Raw genomic sequence first — 26112 nt, 5'->3', positions numbered from 1 at the left:
ATAATCAAAATCTGCATTACACTACTACACCCTGTTTAGTTAATTATTCTTTTTCACAGAAAAAAAAAATCCTTTTGTCTGAAGTCTTGAATTTTTTTTCTCTACTTTTCTTCTCCCATCTCCCATCCCCCATCCCCCATCCCAACCCAACTCAATTCAACTTAACTAAGCCGTTTTCCTTCACTCTCAATTGCCTTTAGGGATAACTAACTCTCAAAACTGTCTTTTTTGCCTGTCAGAATCCTTGAAGTTGTCCACATTGTACCATCCCATGAGAGAATTGGGAAGAAAGATGTACATATCAGAACACATGTGTGAAGTTATAAAACTTGGAAGCAAAGCTAATATTGCTCAATATCTTTTCTTTCCCCATAATACATCAAACTTTGTGAACGTACACACACACACAAAATCAGATTCGGATCTGATCTGATCAAGATCTAATCATTTGACAGACCTAGTGGAGTCCTCGTTGGAGTTTGTCTAACTTGTTAAGAGAGTAATCGGCTCAAAATTACATCTATCAAAATGTTTTTTTTTTTTCCTACTAAGCTTCACATTTTACATTTATATGTTGTTTGATCGACACTTCCTTTAAAAGTCAAAGGAAAATTTTATAGGACAATTATATGATCGATGATGATGTATGGAGTTGAATGTTAGGTAGCGAAGAAACAACATATAAACAAACTTAGTTTAGCTGAAGTGAGGATGTTGAGATGGATGGGTGGTAAAACTATAAAATACAAAATAAGAAATCAATAGATTAGAGCTAATTTAGAAGTAGCTCCGATACGTGATAAGTTGCGAGAAATTTGAGTCATTTAGGCTGTTACCTAAGTTTCTTTCTGTTGTAAAGATCACTTTTGTGCTTGCCATTAATATTACACACCTTCCTATTGAGCATGGTTTTGAAGAATCCTCGTTGGATTGCCCAATCTGGTCCGATCCAGATAATCTGAAGAATGATCCAGAAAGATGCAGATCAGTGTTGGTTCAGGATGACCCATTCCCTGATACCAATCTAGAAATTGTTCCTAAGGAGTCTACAACCTAGCCCTTGTTTATTCAGTTGATGCTTTTATCACTTATAAATGAGAAAGCTCAAGTTTAGGTCATAATTTTAAACGAGATCCACCAGCTTACTCCACAAATTTCTTTGCTTCCTTCGTTGGTTGATTTATTTTTTCTTGGTATCTCATCCTCTTCAGATATGTAGGCTCTAAATTGTTAGTTGCTGAAGATATTTCTTGAAATGGCAGGTCCACAACCCCACCACTGGTGATGTTATAGCAAATGTCCCTTGCATGGGCAAAAGAGAAACAAGTGATGCAATATCTTCTGCATATGACGCATTCAGTTGTATGGAACCTTTTACTAGACCCCATTATGTTCTGTTCTATTTTGCATAAAATTCTCTTGATGTTTATGAGATTTTGTTGAAACAACTTATTGACTCTGGTCAAGAATGTAAGAGGCATGTAGGAATTTACTTGACATGTATACAATGCTTAATTAATTTAGAAAAATATCATGAAGCCTTCTGACCATCCAAACTGTATAATGGTTGGTTAAATCAAGTATTAAATTCATCTTTCATGCGTAAGAGCTAGGTAGATATTCTCTGAACCTTTGATTTGGCTATTGGATGGTTGTGCAGGGGAGGTAAGTGTTTTTTTTTAACTCCCATATGCATGGAAGCTCGGTCACAGCAGTGTGTGTTCTTGGATTGTGTGCTCACAGTTGTATAAACTATGTAGTGTTATGCCAAAACTCTGGCAGGATTGACACAGTTATTGGCAAAAGAGAATAGATAGGATCATAATTCATATTCTTTTTGTTGAAAAGACTCAAATGCTTTTAATTACTGAGCTGTATCTGATCGATATTTCATATTTATATTTTGTTTTAATGTATGATATAATGGGGAGGGGGAGAAATAGAGGGAAGAATTAATCTGTATTCGTGATGAACTCTGGGTAAAGTACAATTTCTTCTTTAGCAGAATCAACCATTGTGTTAAATATCTGAAGTATTTTACAGTTCTACAGTTGCTGCCTTACCGAGTTACTGTAGTTGTTAATTGTTTAGCTTGATGAGATCATATTGGAAGCTTAACTTTGATAGGAAAAGAAACAAGCTATTAGTGGAAAGAAATAAGAAAAACAAACATTCTATAAGTATAAATACACAGCAGTGCTTCTTAATTGTAATTGAAACAAGTTGGTGGAATGAAACAAGGAAAATAATATCAAAGAGTCGCTACCTGATTCGTCGTTGTTATTTCTATTTTAGATTGATGAGATGTTGTTCAAAAGTTTTAGTTTTGTAGATAATTGAAGTCATTAATGGAAGGTCATAAGAAAAAACTGTTACTGTATTGATGTTCTGGTGGTTTTCAATCTGACCGAAAGAAATTGAACTTCTGCAACTATATCATATAGTCTAGTACTTCCTTCCACCTAAAATGAATTGCTTTTAAAAGAATATTTATAACAAATCTGATTCGGCCTTTATATGTATTTCATTAGCATTATGGTGATACCATCTTTAGGCTTGTTTCTTGGGAGGACTAGAAAAATAAGAATACGATGACAACTGAGAAGAATAAAGTAAAATGTGGACATAGAAGCAACCTGATTGAACAAAGAAGTCTAGACGTTCACCTTGTGACCATTACCCAACTAAGAAACTAGCTTCCACATCATTTTTAATTCACACTTTATGAGAACAAGAAGGGAAGTAAAAGAAGAAATCTGAGTGAGAGGATAGGAAGACAAAAGACAAAATAAACGTATTGGAGTGGTATTGGGTTTAATTTTGCACAATAATAGCATTTTCTGTTCCCAAATTATTACATCAGTTGCTTCAGAAGAAGAAAAGTGAAGGCTCACTGAAGCAGTGGGAAAGGGTTGGTGATAATTTTTGGTAAAGTGGAAGAACCCTTAATAATTTGGTGGTGTTCTGACAATTATGCAGTTTAACAAGTGTTAAATCATCAAATTATAAATGAACATGCAGTTTAAGGTGCAATTTTTTTAAATCATCAAATGGTAATTCAAAATGCAGTTGAAGATGCAATGTTTCAAATTATTTTCAGATTACAAATTGAATAGATATTTACCAAGAACCTCCGATAGAAGATGTTAATTTTTTTTTGACTCGTTAATTTAACCACATTACAAGAACCTTTTATTTTTGAAATTTTGCCATGTCTTACAGCCTTCTTTGCCTCTGAAATGGACACAAGTGTTAAATCATCAAATTATAAATGAACATGCAGTTTAAGGTGCAATTTTTTAAAATCATCAAATGATAATTCAAAATGCAGTTGAGGATGCAATGTTTCAAATTATTTTCAGATTACAAATTGAATAGATATTTACCAAGGACCTCCGATACAAGATGTTTAGTTTTTTTTGACTCGTTAATTTTAACCATATTACAAGAACCTTTTATTTTTGAAATTTTGCCATGTCTTACAGCCTTCTTTGCCTCTGAAACGGACTTCAACATATTATTTCTCCAAATAAAACCATATTGTTTTCACTGCAACTTTTGTGTTGAAAATCCCGTGTTGAACACTGGCATTATATCATTGTTCTCATTACCTAGATAGCAGACTTTACAGTTGATTTTACGACTGGATGTCATGTGAACGATTATTATGTGATATGTAGTCCTTGGAATCTTCTGCTTATTTGGCACTTAGACAATCATAAGTTGGTTTGATAAAATAAACAATAATTTATCACCTTAATAATTGTTGGAGGGTCCAATCCAAAACCTTAAGGCATTAGGTGAAGATAGCTCCTCAATTATATGAAAGCACCATGGACCAAACTTAACCGTTGTAGGACTGTACCTCTATAACTCCCAACATCTCAACATTCCCCAGCATACCTGGCTCTACACGTGAACAGATGACTTAGGGAGGACAACAAATGGACTTGGGCTTTGATACAATGTTGAAGAGTCCAACCAAAATCCTTAAGGCATTAGGTGGAGATAGCTCCTCAAGTATATGAAGGCAGTCAGGCACAAAGAACCGAACTTAACCAATGTGGGACTATGCCTCTATAACTCCCAACATCTCAACAATAATATGATAAATGGATGTGAATAGTTCAACATTATTTGTGTAGCTGATTCCAAATAATGGGGACTGCCTTCTTTGGTTGATTGATATATATGATCTCTTTTTGTTTTCTAGCATGGAGCAAACTAACTGCGAGCGAAAGGAGTAGATGTCTACGAAAATGGTATACACAATTCAATTATTATTTTCTTTTTATCACATGTCTTATAGTTTAGTTTTGAGTATTTTGTTAGTATTAAGCTATGCTGGCTTCTGTTACCCAGAAATGGCCTTTTGTGCTTAGAAGTGGTGTGTTGGACATGGGTTCAGCTAATCAGCCCTGATAATTTAAAGAATCCATGTAATATCAAGGCTGAGTCAGATAATGGATAATAATTTCGTGCAAATTGGTGCAGTCATTTTGTTTGAAATATTTTTGAACCACTCTGAAACCTGTTAATGCAAAATTCACTTCGATGCTATATGGGTTTCTAAATAAAATTTAAATTTTCTAAATCTTCCATCAACTGAGGAATTTGATTGATCATATTTTTCTTGTTCTCAAGTTACTGTCAATTTAGGTAGTAGTGAAGTATGATAGAGGGGAATATAAAACATCTGCTGCATTAAAGGCTCTAAAGCAGTTCTCTAATGATTGTTTTGTGTTTCATTATTTTTTTCAAATTCACCTGAAGGTATGATTTGATCATTGCCCATAAAGAAGAGCTAGGGCAACTTATAACGTTAGAGCAAGGAAAACCTTTCAAAGAAGCCCTGGGAGAGGTATCCCATTCACTTTGTTCTGACTGGTTGCCCTGCAAGTTGTTTTCTGTCTTTTCATCATCTTTAGCATATATAATCCTGTGTACTCACTTTGCAGGTTACGTATGGGGCTAGCTTCATTGAATTCTATGCTGAGGAGGCAAAACGTGTGTATGGTGATATAATTCCAGCTCCTGTAGCTGATCGCCGATTATTTGTCTTAAAACAGGCAAGTAGAGACCAGATTTGTGCTTCAAGTTCAATTTCATTGTCTCTATATTGCTATTTCTGAAACTACAACTACTTTCTTAGCAATTGATGAGATGTGATTTGTCTGAATAAGTGAACTTACTTCCTTCTGGGTAAAGTTTAATCCACGTACTTAAACGTGATATATGCCTGAAGAATTTATCTATTTGTGTCTCTCAACTACCAACAGTTCTCTCCCTTGATAGAAAGTGGTTGGAGAACTCATAAGAAGGCTGCATTGCCTTTACGATGGTCAGATTTATTCCACATGTTGAAATATCCAACTCAAAAGCTTAAGCTATTAGGTGGAGAGGCCCAACTGGTATATGATGGCATCCAAGGTCCCAAAGTTTTTCAATATGGAGTTATTCCCAAGTCCCAACACCACGTTCACCATGTGTTTCTTCATAGAAGAACTTGGAAAACACTGTAAAGCCACTATGAATGATTCTTTCAATTCACACACACACACACACACACACACATATATATATATATATATATTAGATTTTAGACGAGCTGAATACCTTCAAGAGAACTATTAGATTTTAGATGAGCTGATTACGTTCAAGAGAACTATAGCTGGCAAATCTGTTCCAATACAATTGAGCCCTAACCTTGGACCTCCCATCCAACAGATATTAGTGGATTTAATAGACAACATCGCACATAGAGGATAGATGTAGTGATCTATTGCTGACAATCTGGCCACCAATGGTCAGAGATATCCCTTCAACTCTCTAGAGAATTATTTTATTATGGTTTTTGGTGCCTCTACAAGGGAAAAGAGTGTTTTATGAGACTTTGATAAGCCAACAGATAGAGTGCTATGCTGTTGGAGCTACCCTATCTCAATGGGCTCATATCATAAATTGCATGATTTTCTTTAAGTGGGAAGGGTCATCTCTTGATACTTCTCTGTTATATGGTAGAGAATGAATCAATGGAGTGCTTATGTGTTTCCTGTTTGAGCTTTTGTTCTTTTAGTATACTGCTTTTGTCCTCATTCGTCTTGTATGTATACAATTTTTTCAAAGATATTGTCAAAATGTTATATTAATAGAAAAAAGTGGGCTTAGTGGTCCATCCCAAGTTCGACGCCCTTGGACAGAAGAACAACTTATGAAAGGAAAAAAAATTAATGTATTTGGTGCCTTGTCACCTCACTTTTCTACCCTCTTTTTTATTTCTTCCATGTGTGAATACCAACTAGAATTTGAAACAGAATTAATAGTAGAATATTGATTAACCTAAGAAATTGGGGACTAGTTTAGAGATATAATATCACGCTTGAATGGGGAAATGGAAATTTACCATTTGAGGATATTTTCCGTCTTAAGTTAGTGTTTTTATTTTTTTTTGGATGAATAAAAATTTAATTGCAAAGAAAAAGGGGGGGAAGGGAAATACAAGCCCGAAGGCCAAGAGGCCCAAAACTAAGTAGGGCGCAAAATAGTGGATGGGAGACCCCAGGAGACAACAATAAGTCTGTTCCTTGGGGAATCAGTCACACTAGTCAAGGGGAGGGAGTTAGCTTTAGTTGATACGTCAAAGAAGATGGCCTTCCAAATCTTGTCCATAGAGTGGGAGTTGGACGTCCATCTTCTAAGGTTATGCTCCATCCAAATGTGGGAAATAGTAGCATAAAAGGCAAGCTTTCCAACCGTGTCACAAAGCGAGTTCCCACCAAAAGTCATATGAATCCAAACCCATTCCAGAGAAAGCTTATTAAGTAGGGGACACGAAATGTAATTGTGTTATTAGATTCAAAATCGAAGCTTCACATATCTTTAGGTATGCTTCTAATCTCATTATTTTTCCCTTTGAAGTTTACTCAATGAATTTATACAATGGAAGGAAACTTTGTTCAGACATGACATTGATAGGTTTTTCTCCATTGTATGGGTTTTTTTCTCTCTCTCTCTCTCTCTCTCTGTGCGTGCATGCGTGGTTTTTGCAAACTTCACCATTAGAATTTTATTACTCATTATTATTGGAATTATGCGAGCCTTCGGTTTCCAGCCTCCACCGTCCCACTGTTGCTTCAATTTTCAGTCTCCATATCCTTGTATTGATGGGTTTTATGTAGGGTTCATTTTGAGCTTCCATATTGCTCCAATGTACTTGACACATTTTATTCCTCCCAGCTGTTAGTTGAACACTTGAATTGATGTTCTTCTATTTTGTTTATGAATGAGCTGAATGTCCTTCTATCACAATTTCATGATGAGTATATGTTTCCTATGCCCCATATGTTTATATATATGGTCTTTTCTATTTCTCTTGCAGCCTGTTGGAGTCGTTGGAGCAATTACACCTTGGAACTTCCCTTTGGCCATGATTACTCGGAAGGTGTGTTGCTGTCTATTGCAGTTCATTCTGAATTACATAGGCATCAGAAAGCAACCTATTTGTTGTGCTCAGGATGATGAAGTTCAACTTCCTCTTATATCAGGTTGGCCCTGCCCTGGCTTGTGGTTGTACAGTCGTTATTAAACCCTCTGAGCTTACACCCTTGACAGCTTTAGCGGCAGCTGAGCTTTCTCTTCAAGCTGGAATACCTCCGGTAATATATGACATGTATATGTTTGTGTCTTTGAGAGAGTTAGTTTGATGCCGTCATGTGCCTTGGGCCTTTACACAGTTCTGGAATGTAATGTTAGATTAAGAATTTATTGTTGGCTCATTTATTATACAGATCTCCTCTGGTTGATGAGATTTATATGCTTTTAATTTGTTATTTTTTCTTCTGATGTGAGATTATTACTGCCAAATTTATGTCGAGTGTTGAGTTTTGCCTCTTGAGTAATTGAAGATTCCCTGCATATTCTATGGTCCAAAAAGGATGATTTAAATTATTTTCAGGTTAAAAGCTTAAATTTTGATTTATAAGTTGGAGTTTTAGATTGTCTCTTATTCTTATCTTTTGGTGTATGAGATGCATGCATGCCAATAATGCATATTTGTAATGTAGAATGGAAGGATTAAGGATTCATTCACCAGAAAGGACAGCTTTAAAGCCCAAAACTGGTGGAGGAATGCAAACTTAAAGTTCTGTCAGCTCTTTTCGCTAAAAACAATGGAATATAATGAGTTACAGACAGTTCAATAGATCCTTTTATTTCCCCAGCCCAAATTATTATTAGATGAGTCAAGTTCCCTCCTATCTATCTAATAGCTAAGTAAGGGCAAAACATTGCATGACTGAAATAAGAGAGAAACCAGTGATGGTAATTCCTAATCCGTGGAGCTGCTAAATTGTAAATAAATGGCTGGAAGTTGTCCTAATCAGATGAGGACTCTTCTTCCTCATTGTGGGTGCTGCTCAGATGGTCTAATATAGTTCTATATCACCACCAAATAAATCAAATGAGGGAAGGAAGAGAAAAGTCCTGATTGACAGACTTCTAGGCCTGCTACCTGTAGGTCTTTGTCGAGTCCTTGAACCTGTACATTCCTTATTATCTGCTGCAAGCTCTTCTACATCAGGTCCAGACTCCTACTGTCAGTTTCTGTGGTAGGTTTTTGTTAATGTTGTTTCTGTCTTATCTCTTTCAAGTTGTATTGGTACATTGTTGTTGCCGTCATTCACAGACTACTAGTTCTCATGTGGTATATTCAAATTTCCAATATATTAGTCCGTATGTGTGGAAAATGTTGGTCAAGACCGATTTGGTTAAGCATCTGGCATAAATTGATGGAACTGCTCATATGTGATCTTCTTATTTCTATATTTTTGATAATTAAGGGTAATTGATACTAAGAATTGGAGAACATGTAGGAAATTATACACTGCTAAATTGCTTCTGATGTAGAATGAACACTTTAGTTGCCTTGTTGTGCTAAGGAATTAATATTTTTGTTTTAAGTTTTTGCTAAAACTTCTATGAATTGCTTCTTTGGTTTATCATTTTTATGAGATATTCTGTATCTAATTTTCTTCTTTCACTTTCAATAATTCAGGGTGTTGTGAACGTAGTTATGGGGAATGCTTCTGATATTGGGGACACACTACTTGCAAGTCCCCAGGTTTGTCCCTTACCTGGATTCTTTCTCCTGTATTGTCATGATATGCTCTCCTTGTGGATAATAGTGGTGCTTTGATATACATATGATGTATCACTGGCAAATGACATCCTTTACAACTCTCAGGTACGGAAGATCACGTTCACAGGCTCAACAGCTGTTGGAAAGAAATTGTTGGCAGGTTCCGCTGCAACTGTTAAAAAGGTATTTAGAGATTACAATAACACAGCACATGCACTGGGATGCTCTCTCTCTCTCTCTCTCTCTTTTTTTTCTAATAATGCACCACATGCCAGCATGAGGAGCTTCTTCACTTTTTCTTAAATCATCATCATCATTATTATTACTATGATTAAGGAATTCTATACTTTTTATTTTTTGGTGAATAAAAAAATTAATTACCAAAGAAAGCCCAAGGTGGGCAAGACAGAAATACAAGGGAAAGTTGGGGGGGGGGGGGAACAAGCCACAATCTCATTAGGGAGGGGGCTGTAAAATGGTACAATCAAGGTCCCAGGCACTAACAATATGCCTATTCCTGGGAGAGTCCAACAAAGGCTTGTATGGGAGGAAGCTCGATTTCGTAGAAACGTCAAAGGAGATGGACTTCCAAATCAAGTCGAAGGATCTAGAATTGGTAGACCATCTCCGGAGGTTCTCTCCATCCAAATATGGTAAAGTGTAGCTCCAAAAACTAGCTTCCCTATGGCATCGCATATAGAGCCTCTTGGGAAGGATCTGATCATCCAAAGCCACTCTCTAACAAAGGGGAGGGGGCGTCTGCTGCGGGGCCAAATGAACGAAAGGGCTTTTTTCCAGATGGTTTGGGAGAAGGGGCAAGCAAAGAAAAGGTGGTCGATGTCTTCAGAACCAGACCAGCACAAGGTACAGTTTGGGGGGGCAGGGATTTTGCGGTGGATGAGAAAGGCTTGGGTGGGAAGGCATTGGTTGAGGGTTCGCCAAACTAAGAAGCTATGGCAAGGGATGTGGCCTTTGAACCAAACCAGTTTGTGCCAGGGGACATTGGGGGCTTGAGGACGGACAAAATTCCAAGCAGAGCTGAAGCTAAAGAGGCCAGTGGGTGAAGGGAGCCAAGTAATTTTGTCAGCAGTGGAGGGGGAAGGGGGGGAGTGAAGGCCAGATCGAGGAGAGGATGGGGATAGGGGGGGAGGGAGGGCACCAAGAGTAAAGGGAGTTGATAGAAGAGAGGGGTGCGTCCTTAGGGATACCGGAGGAATAGATAGCTCTGGGACCAAAATGGTTGTAGAGGACTCCAAGCGGGTGCCAAGGATCTAGCCAAATGGAAGTAGAGGAGCCATCAGCAATGGAGAAGGAGATGGCGCGTAGGGCGGTGTGGTGCAGGTGGAGAATCTTGTGCCAGATGTAGGAGGAATCGGGGTGGATGGGAGCGGTCCAGATGGAGTTATTCTGAGAAGGTGGGAGTAAACCCATTGGACCCAAATGGAATCATGCTTGGAAGAGATTTTCCAGATTAGCTTTAGGATGCCAGCAGTATTGGAATCTTGAATACGCCTAATCCCTAGGCCTCCCTCAGCTTTGGGGTGGCAGACAGAGTTCCAACTGATAGGGTGAAGGAATTTGGAAGTTTCCTTTCCTTTCCAGAGGAAAGCACAGAAGAGTCTTTCCATAGCTAGGGAGGTGGCTTTTGGAATGGCAAAAACTCCATACCAGTGGATGTAAGAGGATTGGAGGACTGATCTGATGCATTCAAGTCTGCCCGCATGGGAGAGGAGCTTGGCTTTCCAAAGTTGGAGACGCTTGCGGATATTGTCAAGCATTGGGGTGCAGTGATGACTGGAGAGCCTAGCAGGGATGAGAGGGAGGCCAAGGTATTTGACTGGGAGAGTGCCAAGGGAGAAGCCAGTCAAATGGAGCATATTGGCTTTAGCATCATCAGGGATTCCAGTGAGGAAGAGTTTGGATTTGAGGAGGTTGATACGAAGCCCCGAAAGGCGTTCGAAGAGGTGAAGGGAGGACATGATGTTGGAGATGGAGGAAGAAGAGGCTTTGGAGAAGATCATCAAATCATCAGCGAAAGCCAGGTGGGTGAGATTGATGCGCTTACATTTGGGAAGAGGGGAGATAAGCTGAAGGTCAGTGTTGGTTTGAAGGCTCCTAGAGAGAACTTCAAAGGCCAGGGAGAAAAGGAAAGGGGAAAGGGGGCAGCCTTGATGGATCCCGGCTTTTGCGTGGAAGAACCCCGCGGGGGAGCCGTTAATAATGACCGAGAAGGAAGGGGAGGATATGCAAGCAAGGATCCATCTGATGAAAGGAGGAGGGAAGCCCATCAAAGACATCACTTCGGTGATGAAGTCCTAGCGAAGGGAGTCAAAAGCTTTGTGGAGGTCAATCTTCATCAGGGCAGCCGGCGAGTGGGATTTCCTATCGAATCCTCTGACAATTTCGAAGCAGAGGATGATGTTATCCGCGATGCTTCTGCCAGAGATGAAAGCTGACAGATTCGGGCTCACTAAGGAGGGGAAGACGAGCTGGATCCGACTGGCCAGGATCTTTGCAATGAACTTGTAGAGAAGATTGCAAAGGGAGATAGGCCTGAAATCAGAGAGAGAGGAAGCCCCATCTTTTTTAGGGATGAGGCAGAGGAAAGTCTGGTTGATCTGGGCTAGCTGATTGGGGTTGAAGAAGAAACTGCGGACAGCAGTGATGAGCTCAGCTTTGATGTGGTCCCAGCAGCTCAAGAAGAAACCCATGCTAAAGCCATCAGGGCCGGGAGCCTTGTTGGATTTATGTGAGAGGATAGCTTTGGAGATCTCATCATCAGAAGGAATGGCGAGAAGAGAGCTAACAAGAGAGGGGGGGACGAATTTATTTATGAGATCAGGGGACGAATTCTATACTTTCATTAGTATGAATTGTATGTTTTCAATAATTAGTAGGTGCATTTTTTTTTTTTGTTTTTCATTTATTTTAAGCTTTATGATATTATGTCTAGGAATCTTAAAACATTGCACTAAAATGATGTACCTGAAAGCAAGATAACATGTACCAGAGGTTTTGTGCATTGGCTTCTATTCAATGATCTATAACTCTTTAATGATTTGTAAGTGTTCTATTTCTGAGTTGATTTTGATTTACATATTTTCGTAATAAATGTCTTTACAAACGTGTGCCAAGATCCCCCCCTCCTGGGTTCTTCCCTCATATTGGAGCTGTCTCAGTTTCATGTATTTTATGTTTGATTGCAATGTTGCAAGAAAATCAGTCTGCAGCCTATGATCTTTTTCTGTTTTGAATGGCTATTTGACTCTAATATTTGAAGAGTTCTGCTCACTTATTTATATCTGAAAGTCACTGGAGTTCACTGGATGAAACCTATCCTAATCATATAAATGGGTGTTTACTGTTTAGGCATATATATGTGTACATAATTCGTGTGTTCAGGCACATCTGCATGCATTTTTTTCTATTCTGTTTTTACAATGCATACTTCTTTTCACATTTACGGTTATCTTCAATTACGTGAAAGCCTGAAAAGTTTTGTGGGAAGACTCAAAAGTCTTCTTGTTGTATTTCTCATCAGCTTATTATGGTTGAAACATTCCACTGTTAACTACCTCAAATTTCTGTTTTCTAGGTGTCCTTGGAACTGGGAGGAAATGCACCCTGCATAGTATTTGATGATGCAGATCTTGATGTTGCAGTGAAAGGAAGTGTAAGTTGTGGAACTTTTTTCAGTGGCAATAGCTGCCTCCATTGGAGCGGTGTTTCTCTGATTTCGCTATTTTCTAAATTCAATGTAAATCTGGAATTGGCATGATCAAGTAATTTGGTTGGTGATACTTCTGTTTACTACTTATTTTCTCTTTTGCTTTTCTTCCAAAGGAGATTTACAATCTGGATGGGGCTTCTGTTCTGAATTGAAATTATAACAGGGCATGATCATTATTTCCTTTGTCGGTGCACAAATTTTCATGACCTGTAATATGAGCTTATACATCCATTCAAAGACTAAAGTACATTACAATTACCTGACATATCCTGGTTATCATTCAACTATTTAGAGTACTTCCGGGATGAGGATCATTGCTTCCATCCCTCCCCCACCCGGGAATTTGCAGTTGATTGGAGTCATAGGCTTTTTAGGTGTGGGAGTCAGTTTCTGGGTTGTGGTTTAACCTCATTTCTCCTGTTGAGGAAGAGGTTTTCCAGCCGACTGATAGTCTGGTTATGGTAATGTATTCCCTTCTGAACTTTGGGGAGATTTTGTTCCTTCAAAAGAGATCTTCTGTGCATGGTGTTTCATGGTCAAATGCTTATGATTGAGTGACTACATTGCGTCAAACATATTCATTATGTTATTTTTTTAAAACTATTTTCATTAATGGAACCAAGAAAATTTGTAACACCCATTCCGATAAAGTTGAGTGGGGTTGGTTGAAGAATATCAACCTACGTGGAAAATTGAGCAATGAATCCTTGTCAGTTACCAAGGGTCCAATACTCCAATGTCGGGTAAAATTAAGGGTTCCATCTTATTTAGATATTTGTTTTGCAATTCTATAGGATTTAGATCTGGTCTTATGGGTTGCTTTGGTGCTCCCAAGTTTTTTTACTAAACTCTCAACTAAGCCATGTCCGGACAACTAAGGTTTTATTTTATTTATTTTAAACTAAGAAATTTTGTGACTCATCCTCTAAAGCTTCCATTTTATTTGTCCTGTGATAGTCATGTGACTTTAAGTTGGTCTTTGTGTTAAGTTCTGAAGAATGTTGGTCCTATTTGGATACATATACTGTTATTATAGCTTTGTCTTTCTAGTACTTGCCTGTTTGTTTTTAAAGTCGAAGCTGATATTCTAGTTCCTCACTACAATGGGTGCCTGCCACTGCTTTCACCTTCATGTATCAGGTGCTAGGTGGCCCTTGTGCATTTCTTAATTGCACCTTAACGTCATTAATATGACTCCGAAAACTGGGGAAGGGCTTTATTTTGGTTGCAGTCATATTGTTCTGGGTTATTTTCTCTTGCAGCCTTGGTTACGGCATTTTGAATGACATATAGCAATCATATTTTACCATCTTCCCTTTTCGTTTTCTTGGTCGTATTATATTCTATTAGTATTTATCTTATTTCAACCTAAGTGCTGGACATAGCTCTCGGAGTCTAGGACATATTTTGTTTTTCTGTTCTATGTGATTGGTGTCTCTTCATTGTCATGCAAGTTGAAACAGAGGAACTATGCAAAATTTATTCAGCTGTCTCTTGCTTTGATGTGATAATAGTACAATTTCAGGTTTCTTTATCTGTAAAAGAAATGATGTATTTTTCTCACCATGCCTCTTGTACTGTAGTATACCTTTTTTTTCAAAAGATTAATATTCACTCTATTGTTCAAGTATTATCACATCATGTTGTCCATGAAAATTACACTTATAAATACAGCTGTTCTCATGTGGATACCTGTGGAATTACTGATTTTAACTACTATGATATCCTTGCATTCTTATCTTCATCCTGTTCTGAAAATTTTAGGAGGTATAGATGAACTAGCTCTTGATTCTATATTTCTTTCAGAATCAAGATTTTATTTTTGAATGCTTCATTATTTCTAAATAATAGTAGCCTATTATGATTCATATCATTATACTCTTATCAATAGCTCGTTTATTACATTCTCAGTTCCAAACTTGGTTTAAAATGCTGTAATTATCTGAAATACACCCATTCTTTGTTTTAATCTTTGTGGTTACAGCTTGCAGCAAAGTTCCGTAATAGTGGGCAAACTTGTGTTTGTGCAAACAGAATAATTGTGCAAGAAGGTATTGATGGCTGATTTTACATGGAATAATATATATATTTATGTGATGTTAAGTCTGTGAGAAATGCTAGCACTATGAATGGGTAGGGCTATGAACTCTACAAACCAACACAAAACGTAAACAATTTATGACCCGTGTTTTAGTGGGAGGGGAGGTTCACCCCTATTTGTTCATAGTGCTAGCTTTCTTCCTTGTATCAAAAATATATTTTTGCTATGTCAAGCATCAAGGACTGTCTTTTGTATTATTATTGGCAACGTTGTCTAAATATGAAATAAAGTGCCGAATTTATGATCAATAGTTGAAGTGATAATACAGAAACTACCTTACCCTTCTACAGTGAATATTCACAGATTTATTTGGAAAATGAAAGTATTGTATTATACATTTAGGATAATCACATGGAAACAAACCATTGCCGTTGGCTGCGTTGTAGTGGCCAAAATGTTCATCACCTAGACTAGGGCTTCTAAGAAACATATATAGGTTTGCTAGAGGTGGTGGAATTCTCACTGTTGTTGGTTGTGAAATTGAAGATCTGTTCATCTGAAGAAGAAAGTAGCAGAACCATTTGGAATGACAGATTGCAAGTTACTATGGTGGTAAAAAATAGATCTATGTTTTTTAGAAGCTTACCTTAACATGTTCATCCCAATATTTGGGGTCCGAATGTTCTCCCAGAATCATCCCTACTGAGTTCTGAACCATGATCTCCCATGGTGGTTATTGGAAAATCTGTAGCTGTGCGGAGCTTCTTGAGATTGAATGACAATATTTTGACGGTTTTATCTACCTGAAAAAGTTGGACGATGTCCCGGTACAGCTCGAACTTGATGTCAGGCCATTATTTTAAAATAATTATTCGTGTTGGAATTGTGTTTTAGTTTGCTTTAATCCATCATTTTAGTTATTTTGAAATCATATAATATCTTGACTTCAAATCTGCAATCTCTTTTACCATTATTAGTGTTTCTACTCTCTAGCGGAGATTTGGCAAAGTGAAATAATGAATTCCAGTTTCTGTTTTCTTGCCAAGAACTTCTAATCAAATGAGATTACCATAGAAACTATAAACTACCGAAATTCGACCCAAACTCTGCCTGTTTCAGCTGATCATTTTGTTTGGCCATTTCGGTGGTCAAATGTCCAGCTTGAAACTTCAGGGAAACCCTAATTAAGCATTTCTAAACTTATTGGATTGTAAAAAAACACAGCTAAAATGGTAGTTTGTTTTCATACACTAGGTTGGTAGTGTACTCTGTACCTTGCTGTATACTTTTCAAATCTAGCCTATTATACATATAATTTAGTATAGAACACTCAAAATTCAATGAAAACAACTAAAATATGCATTAGGAATGAAGAAAAACCATTTAATATTACACAATGTCAAAGTGTTACAAGTTCAAATATACAAGTGTTATAAGTAGTCAAGGACAAGTGTATAACCAAGGTTAAAACACCCTTGCGGAACCGTTCCTTCAATTCTCTGTCAGTAGTACCATATAGAGTTTCGTGAAGGCTCGAAACCTTTGGTGAAAAAGACCCCTAAGTATGAATCTCATACAAATCCTTCTCAAATGCGGCAAATTATCATTGTAGATGCATTGTAGTAGTCCCCAACACTTTGTTCCATTAAAAATCATAGGTGATTTGGCCAAAAATATCAAATCTGGGATTTTTTGGGAGTTTTCACCCTCTAACGGGTGAAACCACTCGAAATTGAAATTTCGATCGAAAAAGTGCTTTTATATGTACTGTATTGTACCAAAATCAAGTTGAAACCAAAATTTCAGTCGAAACCCTGCATTCCTACCAAGTCACCCTCAGTTTCGTTTCAACCTTCTTTGAAATCAAAATATTTCGCAAAATCTTGGTGGTTTTTGACTGAGATTTCGATCTATTAGGTCAAACTTCGGTATGCGAATCTTAGCCTCTCATGTGAGTTCGTTCTTGTATATTCCTTTGGTTTTATGGCAGGTTCTCCACACTCCCATATGCTAGTATGAGAAAGTGCATTGTTTACTCTTTTATAGATAAAACTTAAAAATTAAACAATTCCTCTTTACTTCATGCACGAGGGGGCACCTTTGTTTTGTTTTTGGTGTTTGTGGAGGTTTGATTTTTGTTAAGATGCTACCCATTTAATGGTTCTTACAGCTTAATTGTTCTATAAGTTTGAAGTTTCTCCGTTTTTATTTTCTGGTCAGTCTATTGTACTTCCAAAAGTTTACCTTAGCATTTACAGAGCTTTAATACACAGGTATTTATGAAAAATTTGCAAATGCTTTTGCCAATGCGGTTCAAAACTTGAAAGTTGGTGATGGTTTTACTGAAGGTGTGGCACAGGTATATTTTCCTTCACTCTATCTTTAATGTCAAATTCTTGAGAGAATTCTAGTTGTACTGGTTACTGATTTATGTGCACTCTATCCTGTGGACATGTTGTCCAGGCTATTACCTTCTAATGTGAATTCACCATTCTGCTGTATAAAAAGTTTATAAAATGGTTGAAAAATCAACTTTAGTTGTTTTGGCCTAAAAGTTGAAATATAAGGGGAAAGTCAATATATGGCTGGCCATACATTTGGTTGGGCCATGGAATAACCCATCTATTGAATGATTGATAGGCCAATCAGCCTCCTTGTTGCTGTAATAGTTGGGCAAGGAGGCAAGCTTGTAAAAAATATTTTTTTCATGGGAGAGCATTGGGCACGCCACGCACTTTCTGCAAGCTAGCTGCTGTGCCCAATGGGGAGGGTCAGACAGAGAAGGCACGGGGGTCATTTCCAAGGGGGGGAGAGACATACGCTGGGCACAGTGTCGGCGTGCCAAGCCTTTAACTTTTTATATATTGTGACCTTTTTCTCTTTTATCTGCTCTGCTTTTTTAATTAATAGTAGTCATTTTTTTCTACTAAGTTCATGAAAAAAGATCCCTCTAGATAATACAATGAACAATTGCTATCCAATTCTATGGTCCATTCGTGCTCACTTCTATGGGATCCCAATTTTTTTTTCTGTAACACATATTGCAGTTCACTATAAATAAACTCATCCAATTTCAATTCAAGTGAGCCAAAAGTTGTTTACTGTCAACTCTGCCCACGAAAAAAAGAAGATATAAATACACCATGCACTGCTCCCTGGCAATAGCACTTGCGCTCTCTTCTCTTTATTCTACTACCGCACTCTAGCTAATGAATGCAACAGTGAGATATATTACCTGAATCAAGTTGTATCTTATTCCACCTATAATTAATCAAACTAAAGACAAGAAAGTTGGTGACTCCTACCATGACAGTTTTCTCATCTCTGAGTTCTTTATTGGGAACAGCTCCTATTAATGGTCACTTCTCATCTCTGAGTTCTTCTTTATTGGGCACAGCTCCTGTTAATGGTCACTCAAACTACTTCTCTCTCTCTCTCAATTAACCTCTCTGTTACACAACTCCCACCTGTTCCATTGATAGCCCTGTCTGAACCCTTTCCATCTTATACTTCGTACCGCTTTCTTCTCCCATCCACCCCTTGGCTTAACCAGATCCTTATGTTTTGTTCTTTTTCTGCCCATATCAAATTCTACGATTAAGAGCTTTTGAGGGATCTGATCCTGAAATCTCATGTGGGTTCCTCTAAACCTAACTGACAAACCAACTAAGAGTGATAGAATATAAAGATGCAAGGCCAGGGAAATTTCGACATCATTGGCAATGGTCAGGAATGAAGCCATGTGACAGACTGTCACATAAGTTTTAGCCAAGCAATGCTACATGGACTTTCTAAATTGATGATGTTTCTGTCTTGGACAAACATTGGATTCTAACTCTCCATGGATTCATGTGGTGCACTTCTATATTTCTTCTGTTATTTGACTGACTTTGTTTAATAAAGGGCGTACCCAGTGCATGAGGCTCCTGCCACTTCGGGATCTAGGGAGAGTCATAATGTACGCAGCCCTACCCCCGCTTCGCGGAGAGGCTGTTATTTGACCGACTTTGTTTAGCATAAATAAATGTCTAGCATAGTGTACGTTCACTATTTTTCTCCCCTAAGGCTCTAAATAGTTTAAGGTGCAGATGTAAATCATTTCCATTTATCTATGCCCTTTTCTATAGGTAAGTAAGTAATACTGTTAGAATAATGTACTCCAGAATACCGTGGGGGTATTCTGGTCCTTTTGGGGGTAATTTTATGTTATTAAGTGTTATTAGCTTATGTCGGCTATGTGGGTTTTAGTCCCACATCGCCTAGCTTCTATTATTTGTAACTTCCCCTCTATTATAAATAGAGGGGCCTTTCTATCATTAATACAAGCAATTCCATTATTTTATTCCCTCTCTCTGACCCACGGTTCAACCAACATGGTATCAAAGCTGGTCTGATGTAGGTTAGAGAGAAGAAAAAAAAACCCTATTTCTCCCTTCTTCTCCTCCAATCGATCTCTTTCTTCTTCTCCCTTTTCTCGGTTTTCTCCTCCTACTGGTTTTCTTCTTCTTACCCATGTAAGGGGGCAGCACTAATGAGGAAAATAAAATATCCAATGATTTAGTTGCTGCCCTCCTTCTTTCTATTCGAATTTTTCCATTAAAATTCTGCTGGATCCTTCTTTGCGATTTGGAGTTCCCCTTCTTTGAGATCAGATCTCTATGAAAACTGATCCTCTAATTTTTGGAACACCCTATGCAGCCTTTTTCCAGCCCTATTTTGCCCTATTCCAAAACCTAACTTCCCTTTTTTCTTTATCTCCATCATTTATTAATTTTTTCCAGCCTCAATCCCCAAATCGATATCACCTTGTCAGGGTTTTTTAAAACCCTGCCTCCAATCGATTTTGGGGCTTCCTTTGTCAGATGCAGCCAATTTTTCAGGGGTAATTCCCAACTAATCCAAGCCTTAATCGACCTCGGTTTGAACACAATCTAATGGCTGGATCTGTCCCTACAGCAAAATCTTCTCATCCTGCCTTTTATGGTTCCCTGTTAAAACCCTAACTCAAATCGACATTAGGGTTACAGGTTTGAGTTCTTGCTGCCTTTTTGAGGGATGATTACTCCACCTACAGAGACCACTCGACCTCAGTATTTGCCTCTTTCCAAGTGTTTGAAGACCCCTAACCCCAATAGATCTTTCTTTTCAGGGTTTTTTTCAAAACCCTGACCCATATCGATTTTAGGGTTAAGGTTGTTTGCTGCTATTGGAGCTTTTGTTGGTGTTTCTACCGTCAAGAAGGACATTCTACTTCAACTATTTATGGCTTGAAGAAGGTCAACTGCACAAGATAGCTGCTGTCCTCCTTTTCTGCAATTTTTGGTATTTCTCCCACATGAAGATCAAGTCTCAATTACCAAGGAGATTGGTCATTCGAACTAGAGATCCTTTCAGCAGTTGTGGTCAGCATCTGTCACCATAAGAAATCACCTTAGCCAAGTCATCCTCACTTTTGTTGAAGCCCCCTTCCCTACAATTGATATTAACTTTCAGGGTTTTTTACAAAACCCTGGCTATAATCGATCTAAGGGTTAGGACAGTCCACTCTTGCTGATTTTTTGAAGAGAGTTTTATAACCATCAAAGGAGTATTCAGCTCATATTTCAGCATCATTCATCAGGTTTTTTTTTGCACAAATTACAGTTCATTCTGTTGGCTTAGTTTCTCCAATTATCAACCTGCTTTTCTTGTTCCGATATGGCTGGCTGTTTCAACTACCTATGGATTTGTCTGGTTATTTATCTTATATTTGCTGGTTATTTTGAGCTTCACTACCTACCTGGTTGGTGTTCTTGATTGGCTTCTGTAAGCATGACTGGTTGATGTGTTACTGCTGCCTTCATGTGGAATACTGCTGCCCTATGATTATGACTGAGTTTCCTATTATTGGAGATCGAATTTCTTTCGTTATGGAAGACTCGAATCTACTACCCTGGATATCAGCTTATTTGGGATTACTACAGTTTGTTCCACGATTATTGGTTGCACCTACGAACCTATTCAGTTATGTGGAGTTTTTCTGGTTCATATCTGGCACACTTTGGAGCTTATCCTAGCATTGTTCCATAATTCAGATCTGATCCAATTTTTTGTTGAAGCTTCTTCAAGCCATTGCTATCCAGATGTCTTCGTTAGTACTGTTTAGCATGTGGGAGTTTATACCATTGTTCCTCCTTGTTTGAAGATTGATCAAGCCTTGAAAAATGGAGCCTTTCCTTTCATCACATTAGATCTGTATCCTTATCCGATCTGAATATTGGAGTTAGGAGTTTCTCCCCTGCAGGAGTTTCCATCAAAAGTGTTTGTTTGATCGATGAAAGATGGTTGGAACTTTATATGTTGCATTATTTACTCCTACTTCATTATCCCACTGCTGTTTTTCCTTCTCCACCTCCCAAAACATACCTTTGGCATTCCCCATAACCACCTTGGAAGTTAATTGTATTATCTTCTTTACCATTTCTTCCTTTTACCATTACACTTGGCAGCCATTGAAACATTCTGGAATGTTATGTTTTGCCCTATCTCTAAAATCATCTCTCTTATGTCCACGTGTACTACACGTGAGGGGGGATTATATACAGTATACCTGCAGCCATTGCAGAGAGCAGAACATGCAGGGACACTTGGTGCAAAACATAGAAGGTTAGAGGTTTCACCATTGCCAATGGGTATCTACTTTGTTATTGGGTTAAAGTTTGTCATAAGGGGGAGGTTGGCCTTAAAGTTTTGAAGATGTTTGGTTATTGCCTGCCCATATGAGATCCTACAGTTTGGTTGTTTTTCCACTGCTTGATCTTTGCTGCTGCTTGACTCATCTGCTGGCTACCCAAGTTACTTATCTTCAAGGTTATAATTCAGAGATTCATTATTAGACACAGATTGGTGAGAGATGCCTTTTTGCTGATCAAGTCTGTCCAAGTTTTGAAGGTCTTTTTTTCAAAGTTCTTGAAGGTTTATTTGGGAGCTGCATTCATCTTGATGTTAGATTCTGCTACAACTTATTTTTTCCCATTTTATTCAAGTTGGGCATTAGTACCTTGTATGCGCCAACTTGAGGGGGAGTGTTAGCATTGTTATGGAGAGAGTTTTTCCTTTAGTCCAAGCTGGATCTTCCTTCTTTAATATTTGTATAATCCAGCTTGAGGGGGAGTGATAGAATAATGTACTCCAGAATACCGTGGGGGTATTCTGGTCCTTTTGGAGGTAATTTTATGTTATTAAGTGTTATTAGCTTATGTCGGCTATGTGGGTTTTAGTCCCACATCGCCTAGCTTCTATTATTTGTAACTTCCCCTCTATTATAAATAGAGGGGCTTACCTATCAATACAACAAGCCATTCTTTTATTCTTTCTTTCTGACCTACGGTTATACCAACATGCCAACATGGGTTTTAGTCCCACATCGCCTAGCTTCTATTATTTGTAACTTCCCTTCTATTATAAATAGAGGGGCCTTTCTATCATTAATACAAGCAATTCCATTATTTTATTCCCTCTCTCTGACCCATGGTTCAACCAACAAATACCATTAGCCAAATATCAAAGTAATTAACATTAAATATTTTCTTCGATGAGTCTCTTATTCTTTTACTAAGCTGGCTGAGTCATACCGTCAACTTGCTTCAGATTCCAAGTCCTGTGTCCATATCCATGCAAAACTGATTCCATGTTTTTGTTAATGTGTACTATAGTTAATAGCACTTGTAGGTTAAGTAAGTATTAAAATTTAGGCTCCGTTTGTTTCAGGGCTAATTACTGTCAATCTCCTATACTTACCCTGTATTTACTCAAACTTCCCTACGCCAAACTTCTTTTATGATTCCCCCAGGAAACAAACTTTCATCTCTTTCTCCCCTGATAATTCAAAATCCCTAAATTACCTCTGGTCCCCTCCCCCTCTGACAGCCCCCTCCGGTGCCCTTGCATCTTCTTCGCCCCCACCTCGGCCCCCTATGATGCAGGAGAAATTCCTTGGACCGGCCAAGCCCATTGGGAAGCATAGATGGAGATGAACTGGGTCCAATTGATTTTTTTTTTTTGGGTCCAGTAGGATATTTTAGTTTATTGTAATTTTCTGTTTTAATTTTAATATGCTAATTAGTGGTAGAGTTGACTTAGGATTTTATTTTAGTTTTAGAGTCCAAGACTCCAAGTTATAGTTTTGTTCAAGGATTAGGAGTCTTTTATTATCTTCCTTAAATACAAGGTTGTAACCAACTAACAATAGATTTGAGTTTTTGACTGAAGAATGAATTTCTTTGGTTGGTGCCAAGTACTGTGAGAATGCTCTCTCATATTCCTCTCTAGTGTCTCCCATCTGATGTTCTCTCTCCTATTCCTAGGCGCGATCTCTATTTCTTCCTCTTTCTTTCTTTTCTGTTTTCGGGTTTCTCTGCAGGTGTTCTGTTCTGGTATTTAAATCCTTTTCTTTGATAATGTCTGGCTCTGGATCGATTGGTAGGCCGAGGCGATTACATACCTGAAGCTGCTCCTCCATTCGATTTCCCCTTTCCCTTCTTTTCTTCTTCTTCTCCTTCTTGTTTCTACCCATTCTATGTCCAGCGGTAACAGTAGTCCGTATACTGTCAAATCGATCTCCCATATATCTAATCTTTTCACTTCCAAAGTTGAAACCTTGCAACATATCCTTTGGGTGACCTAACCAGTGAAGTCTGGTAACAAAACCTTATAAGCCTTGTGAGAGTCGACTTGATTTGCAGAACTGATCCCCTTTTACAGCCAGATGGTATTTCAGCAACCAAAATCAATTTCTTCTGTTGATTATTAGAGTGTTGATCAAGTGGATGCGGTAAGCCATCGAGTTCCTAATCTTCACCCAAAGTTTCAGACTCATAGGAGTCCATTCGGGTGAGACTATCCCACCTGAAATCGAAGCCATCAACTGCTGGTTGCTGGTGTTGTGAGGTTGAAGACAACCTCAACGGCATAACAATGCCCTTACCTTCTATTCTTTTCTTCCATTATTACCCCTCTCTTTCCCCTTATTTCTGTCCTATCCTTTAACTTTGCTTCCAAGACTGTCCTTGCTCAATAAATCTAAACCCTTATATATCCTGGTCTGCCAAGTTGTCCCTCAAAATCTGGTTTATTACAGAATTGTCATCATTCTTAAGTAATTGGTATTGCACACTTGGGTGGGTCCATAAGTTATCGCAAACAGGGATTTTGAACCAGGGTACTGCATTACCCCGCAGTTTGCATCTCTCCCACCATGCCCCCCCCATTCTGCATCATCCCTGCCCTCCTTCTCAGGTCCGTTGGCTTTCTCACCAGTAACCATTACTGCAGAGTGCAAATGCAATTACGACTCTAAGCTTTTCTCCTCTTCACAGGTCCAAGAGTCCCCATCTTCTTCAATAAATACTCAACTCTGCAAGTCTGCAGCAATCTTGGAGCTGCTTCAGACCTTTGGCCTGACTACCTCAAAATCAACTTGAAAATGGTGATCAAATCCTTCGTCCAAGTTCATCCTGGCTCCCATTTCTCTCTTGAAAACCTTTCCGACGGCGTCTTCAAGCCTCAACAAGGAGGAGAAACTCGCTCCAGAGTCACCATCGGTGACTACGTTTGGATCTCCGCTATCTCTTCTGCTGGTTCGATAATCCCATCTTCAGCAACTCCAATTGCTTCCTTCAGGTTCTTCCAACTGAGAGGAACAAAGCACAGAGGGAGGGAGGGAGTGAGAGAGAGAGAGAGAAACAAAGCATGAGGAGAGAGAAACAGAAAGGGGGGGGGTTTACCCTTGGTTCTTCACTAAGCGTGTGTTAACCTGTCCCTCGCCAGATCCACAGAGATCAGATGGTCGGTCTCCTCCGCCACCCCTTTCCTCGCCAATGCCATCACCATATCCCCGTGCAGTGAGCAATTGGTCTTGTACCATGGCTTCGACCTCACAGCTTCTAAGATTTTAAGTGTGAGATAGCACTGCTCTTGCCTGAGGAGCTTCTTCAGGGAGACAAGGAGGTCCTGCATGACCAACCGGGATAGTGTCTTCGAGATGAGCTCATCGATTTGGGTCTGGTCCACTCGTTTGGCTCGTTCCAAGGCCTGAACTGCCTTGATTGTTTCTATGCTCCGAAATCGGTTGTGATGCAGCATCCCTCTATTGTCTCTCAGGCCGCATCGTATTGCAATGTAGATTCTGTGGGGATTAGTTCCTGCAGATGAATAAGATGGAGAGAGAGGTAAGAAAGACTTGATTGCAGAGATGAAGCCATGAGTCATGTAGTAATAATGAAGAGTATCCAACAATTAGTCCTGCTGCGATCGAGAGCGTGGGGATGGAGGGCAAAGATGTGGGTGGGGGCAGTAATTTAGGAATTTTGAGTTATAGGGGGAGAGAGAGGTGGAAGTTTGCTTTTCTGGGGAATCACAAAAGAAGTTTGGGGCAAGGGAGTTTCAGTAAATATAGGGCTAGTATCCGGGAAAAAGTGATAGTGGTTAGCCCTTTCTTTCACTGCAAAATATAAGTTGTTATTATTCATAAATTTATTTTATATTTTCTACTTCTTTGTATTTTTTTGCCCAGTTGACATTACAAGAAGCATATTTGAACATGGTTGAGTGAGGGAAAGCATCCAGCCATATGATGGGGGTGGAGTCCTCCATGGGTGCCAAGTGTATCAATGATCAAGATACCAGCATTTTTTTAGGAAAGCAACATCCTGAAATTTTATGTGAAAGTTGATTTCCGCTTTTAGTATTGCATTTCAGTCTAGTGTTTGCGCTTTTCTTATTCCTTATACCATTCTGTATTTGGTTATTGACAAATCATGTCAAATATTTTATGCTGAACAATCAGAGCCTAAGGAATTTATTGAAGGTAGTAAAACTATACGACATTTAGAATGTAAAGGGAGTGAGTAACACTTTTTACTTAAGTGTTATCCTAGAAGACCAGCTAGATGTTCTAGAAATTATACTGACTCCAGTGTATCTGGAAAGATTTCACACATGCACATGCTGTCAATCAGCTTTATCACTTATGCACTTTTAGCTGAGTCTTCTTTCTTTTAGTCAATGAACAGTTACTTGAGTATGGGCTAATATGTTTTGCTTATTGTTAGTACAGGGTCCACTAATCAATGAATCAGCAGTGCAGAAGGTTAGCTATGCATTTATCATACTTACTGTAGAATGTTTTCTGTAATGCTTCCTCCCTTTAAATGAATCTCTTTGTTC

At 38.5% G+C, this 26112-nt stretch overlaps 1 protein-coding gene across 1 annotated transcript in view; it reads left to right on the top strand.

Annotated features, from left to right (window-relative positions):
• Positions 1 to 26112, top strand: part of LOC122639271 (succinate-semialdehyde dehydrogenase, mitochondrial) — a 37729-nt gene that overhangs the window by 4059 nt on the left and 7558 nt on the right. Inside the window, exons 3-14 of the mRNA XM_043832087.1 lie at positions 1263 to 1362; positions 4214 to 4262; positions 4774 to 4861; positions 4959 to 5069; positions 7379 to 7441; positions 7545 to 7655; positions 9053 to 9118; positions 9242 to 9319; positions 12732 to 12809; positions 14851 to 14917; positions 17181 to 17266; positions 26003 to 26035. Of these exons, the coding sequence (XP_043688022.1) occupies positions 1263 to 1362; positions 4214 to 4262; positions 4774 to 4861; positions 4959 to 5069; positions 7379 to 7441; positions 7545 to 7655; positions 9053 to 9118; positions 9242 to 9319; positions 12732 to 12809; positions 14851 to 14917; positions 17181 to 17266; positions 26003 to 26035 (930 nt within the window). The remainder of the gene's footprint in view (positions 1 to 1262; positions 1363 to 4213; positions 4263 to 4773; positions 4862 to 4958; positions 5070 to 7378; positions 7442 to 7544; positions 7656 to 9052; positions 9119 to 9241; positions 9320 to 12731; positions 12810 to 14850; positions 14918 to 17180; positions 17267 to 26002; positions 26036 to 26112) is intronic.

This window comes from Telopea speciosissima, chromosome 9 (assembly GCF_018873765.1).
Source record: "Telopea speciosissima isolate NSW1024214 ecotype Mountain lineage chromosome 9, Tspe_v1, whole genome shotgun sequence".
NCBI classification, from domain to species: domain Eukaryota; kingdom Viridiplantae; phylum Streptophyta; class Magnoliopsida; order Proteales; family Proteaceae; genus Telopea; species Telopea speciosissima.
This window is presented reverse-complemented; position numbering and strand designations above follow the sequence as displayed.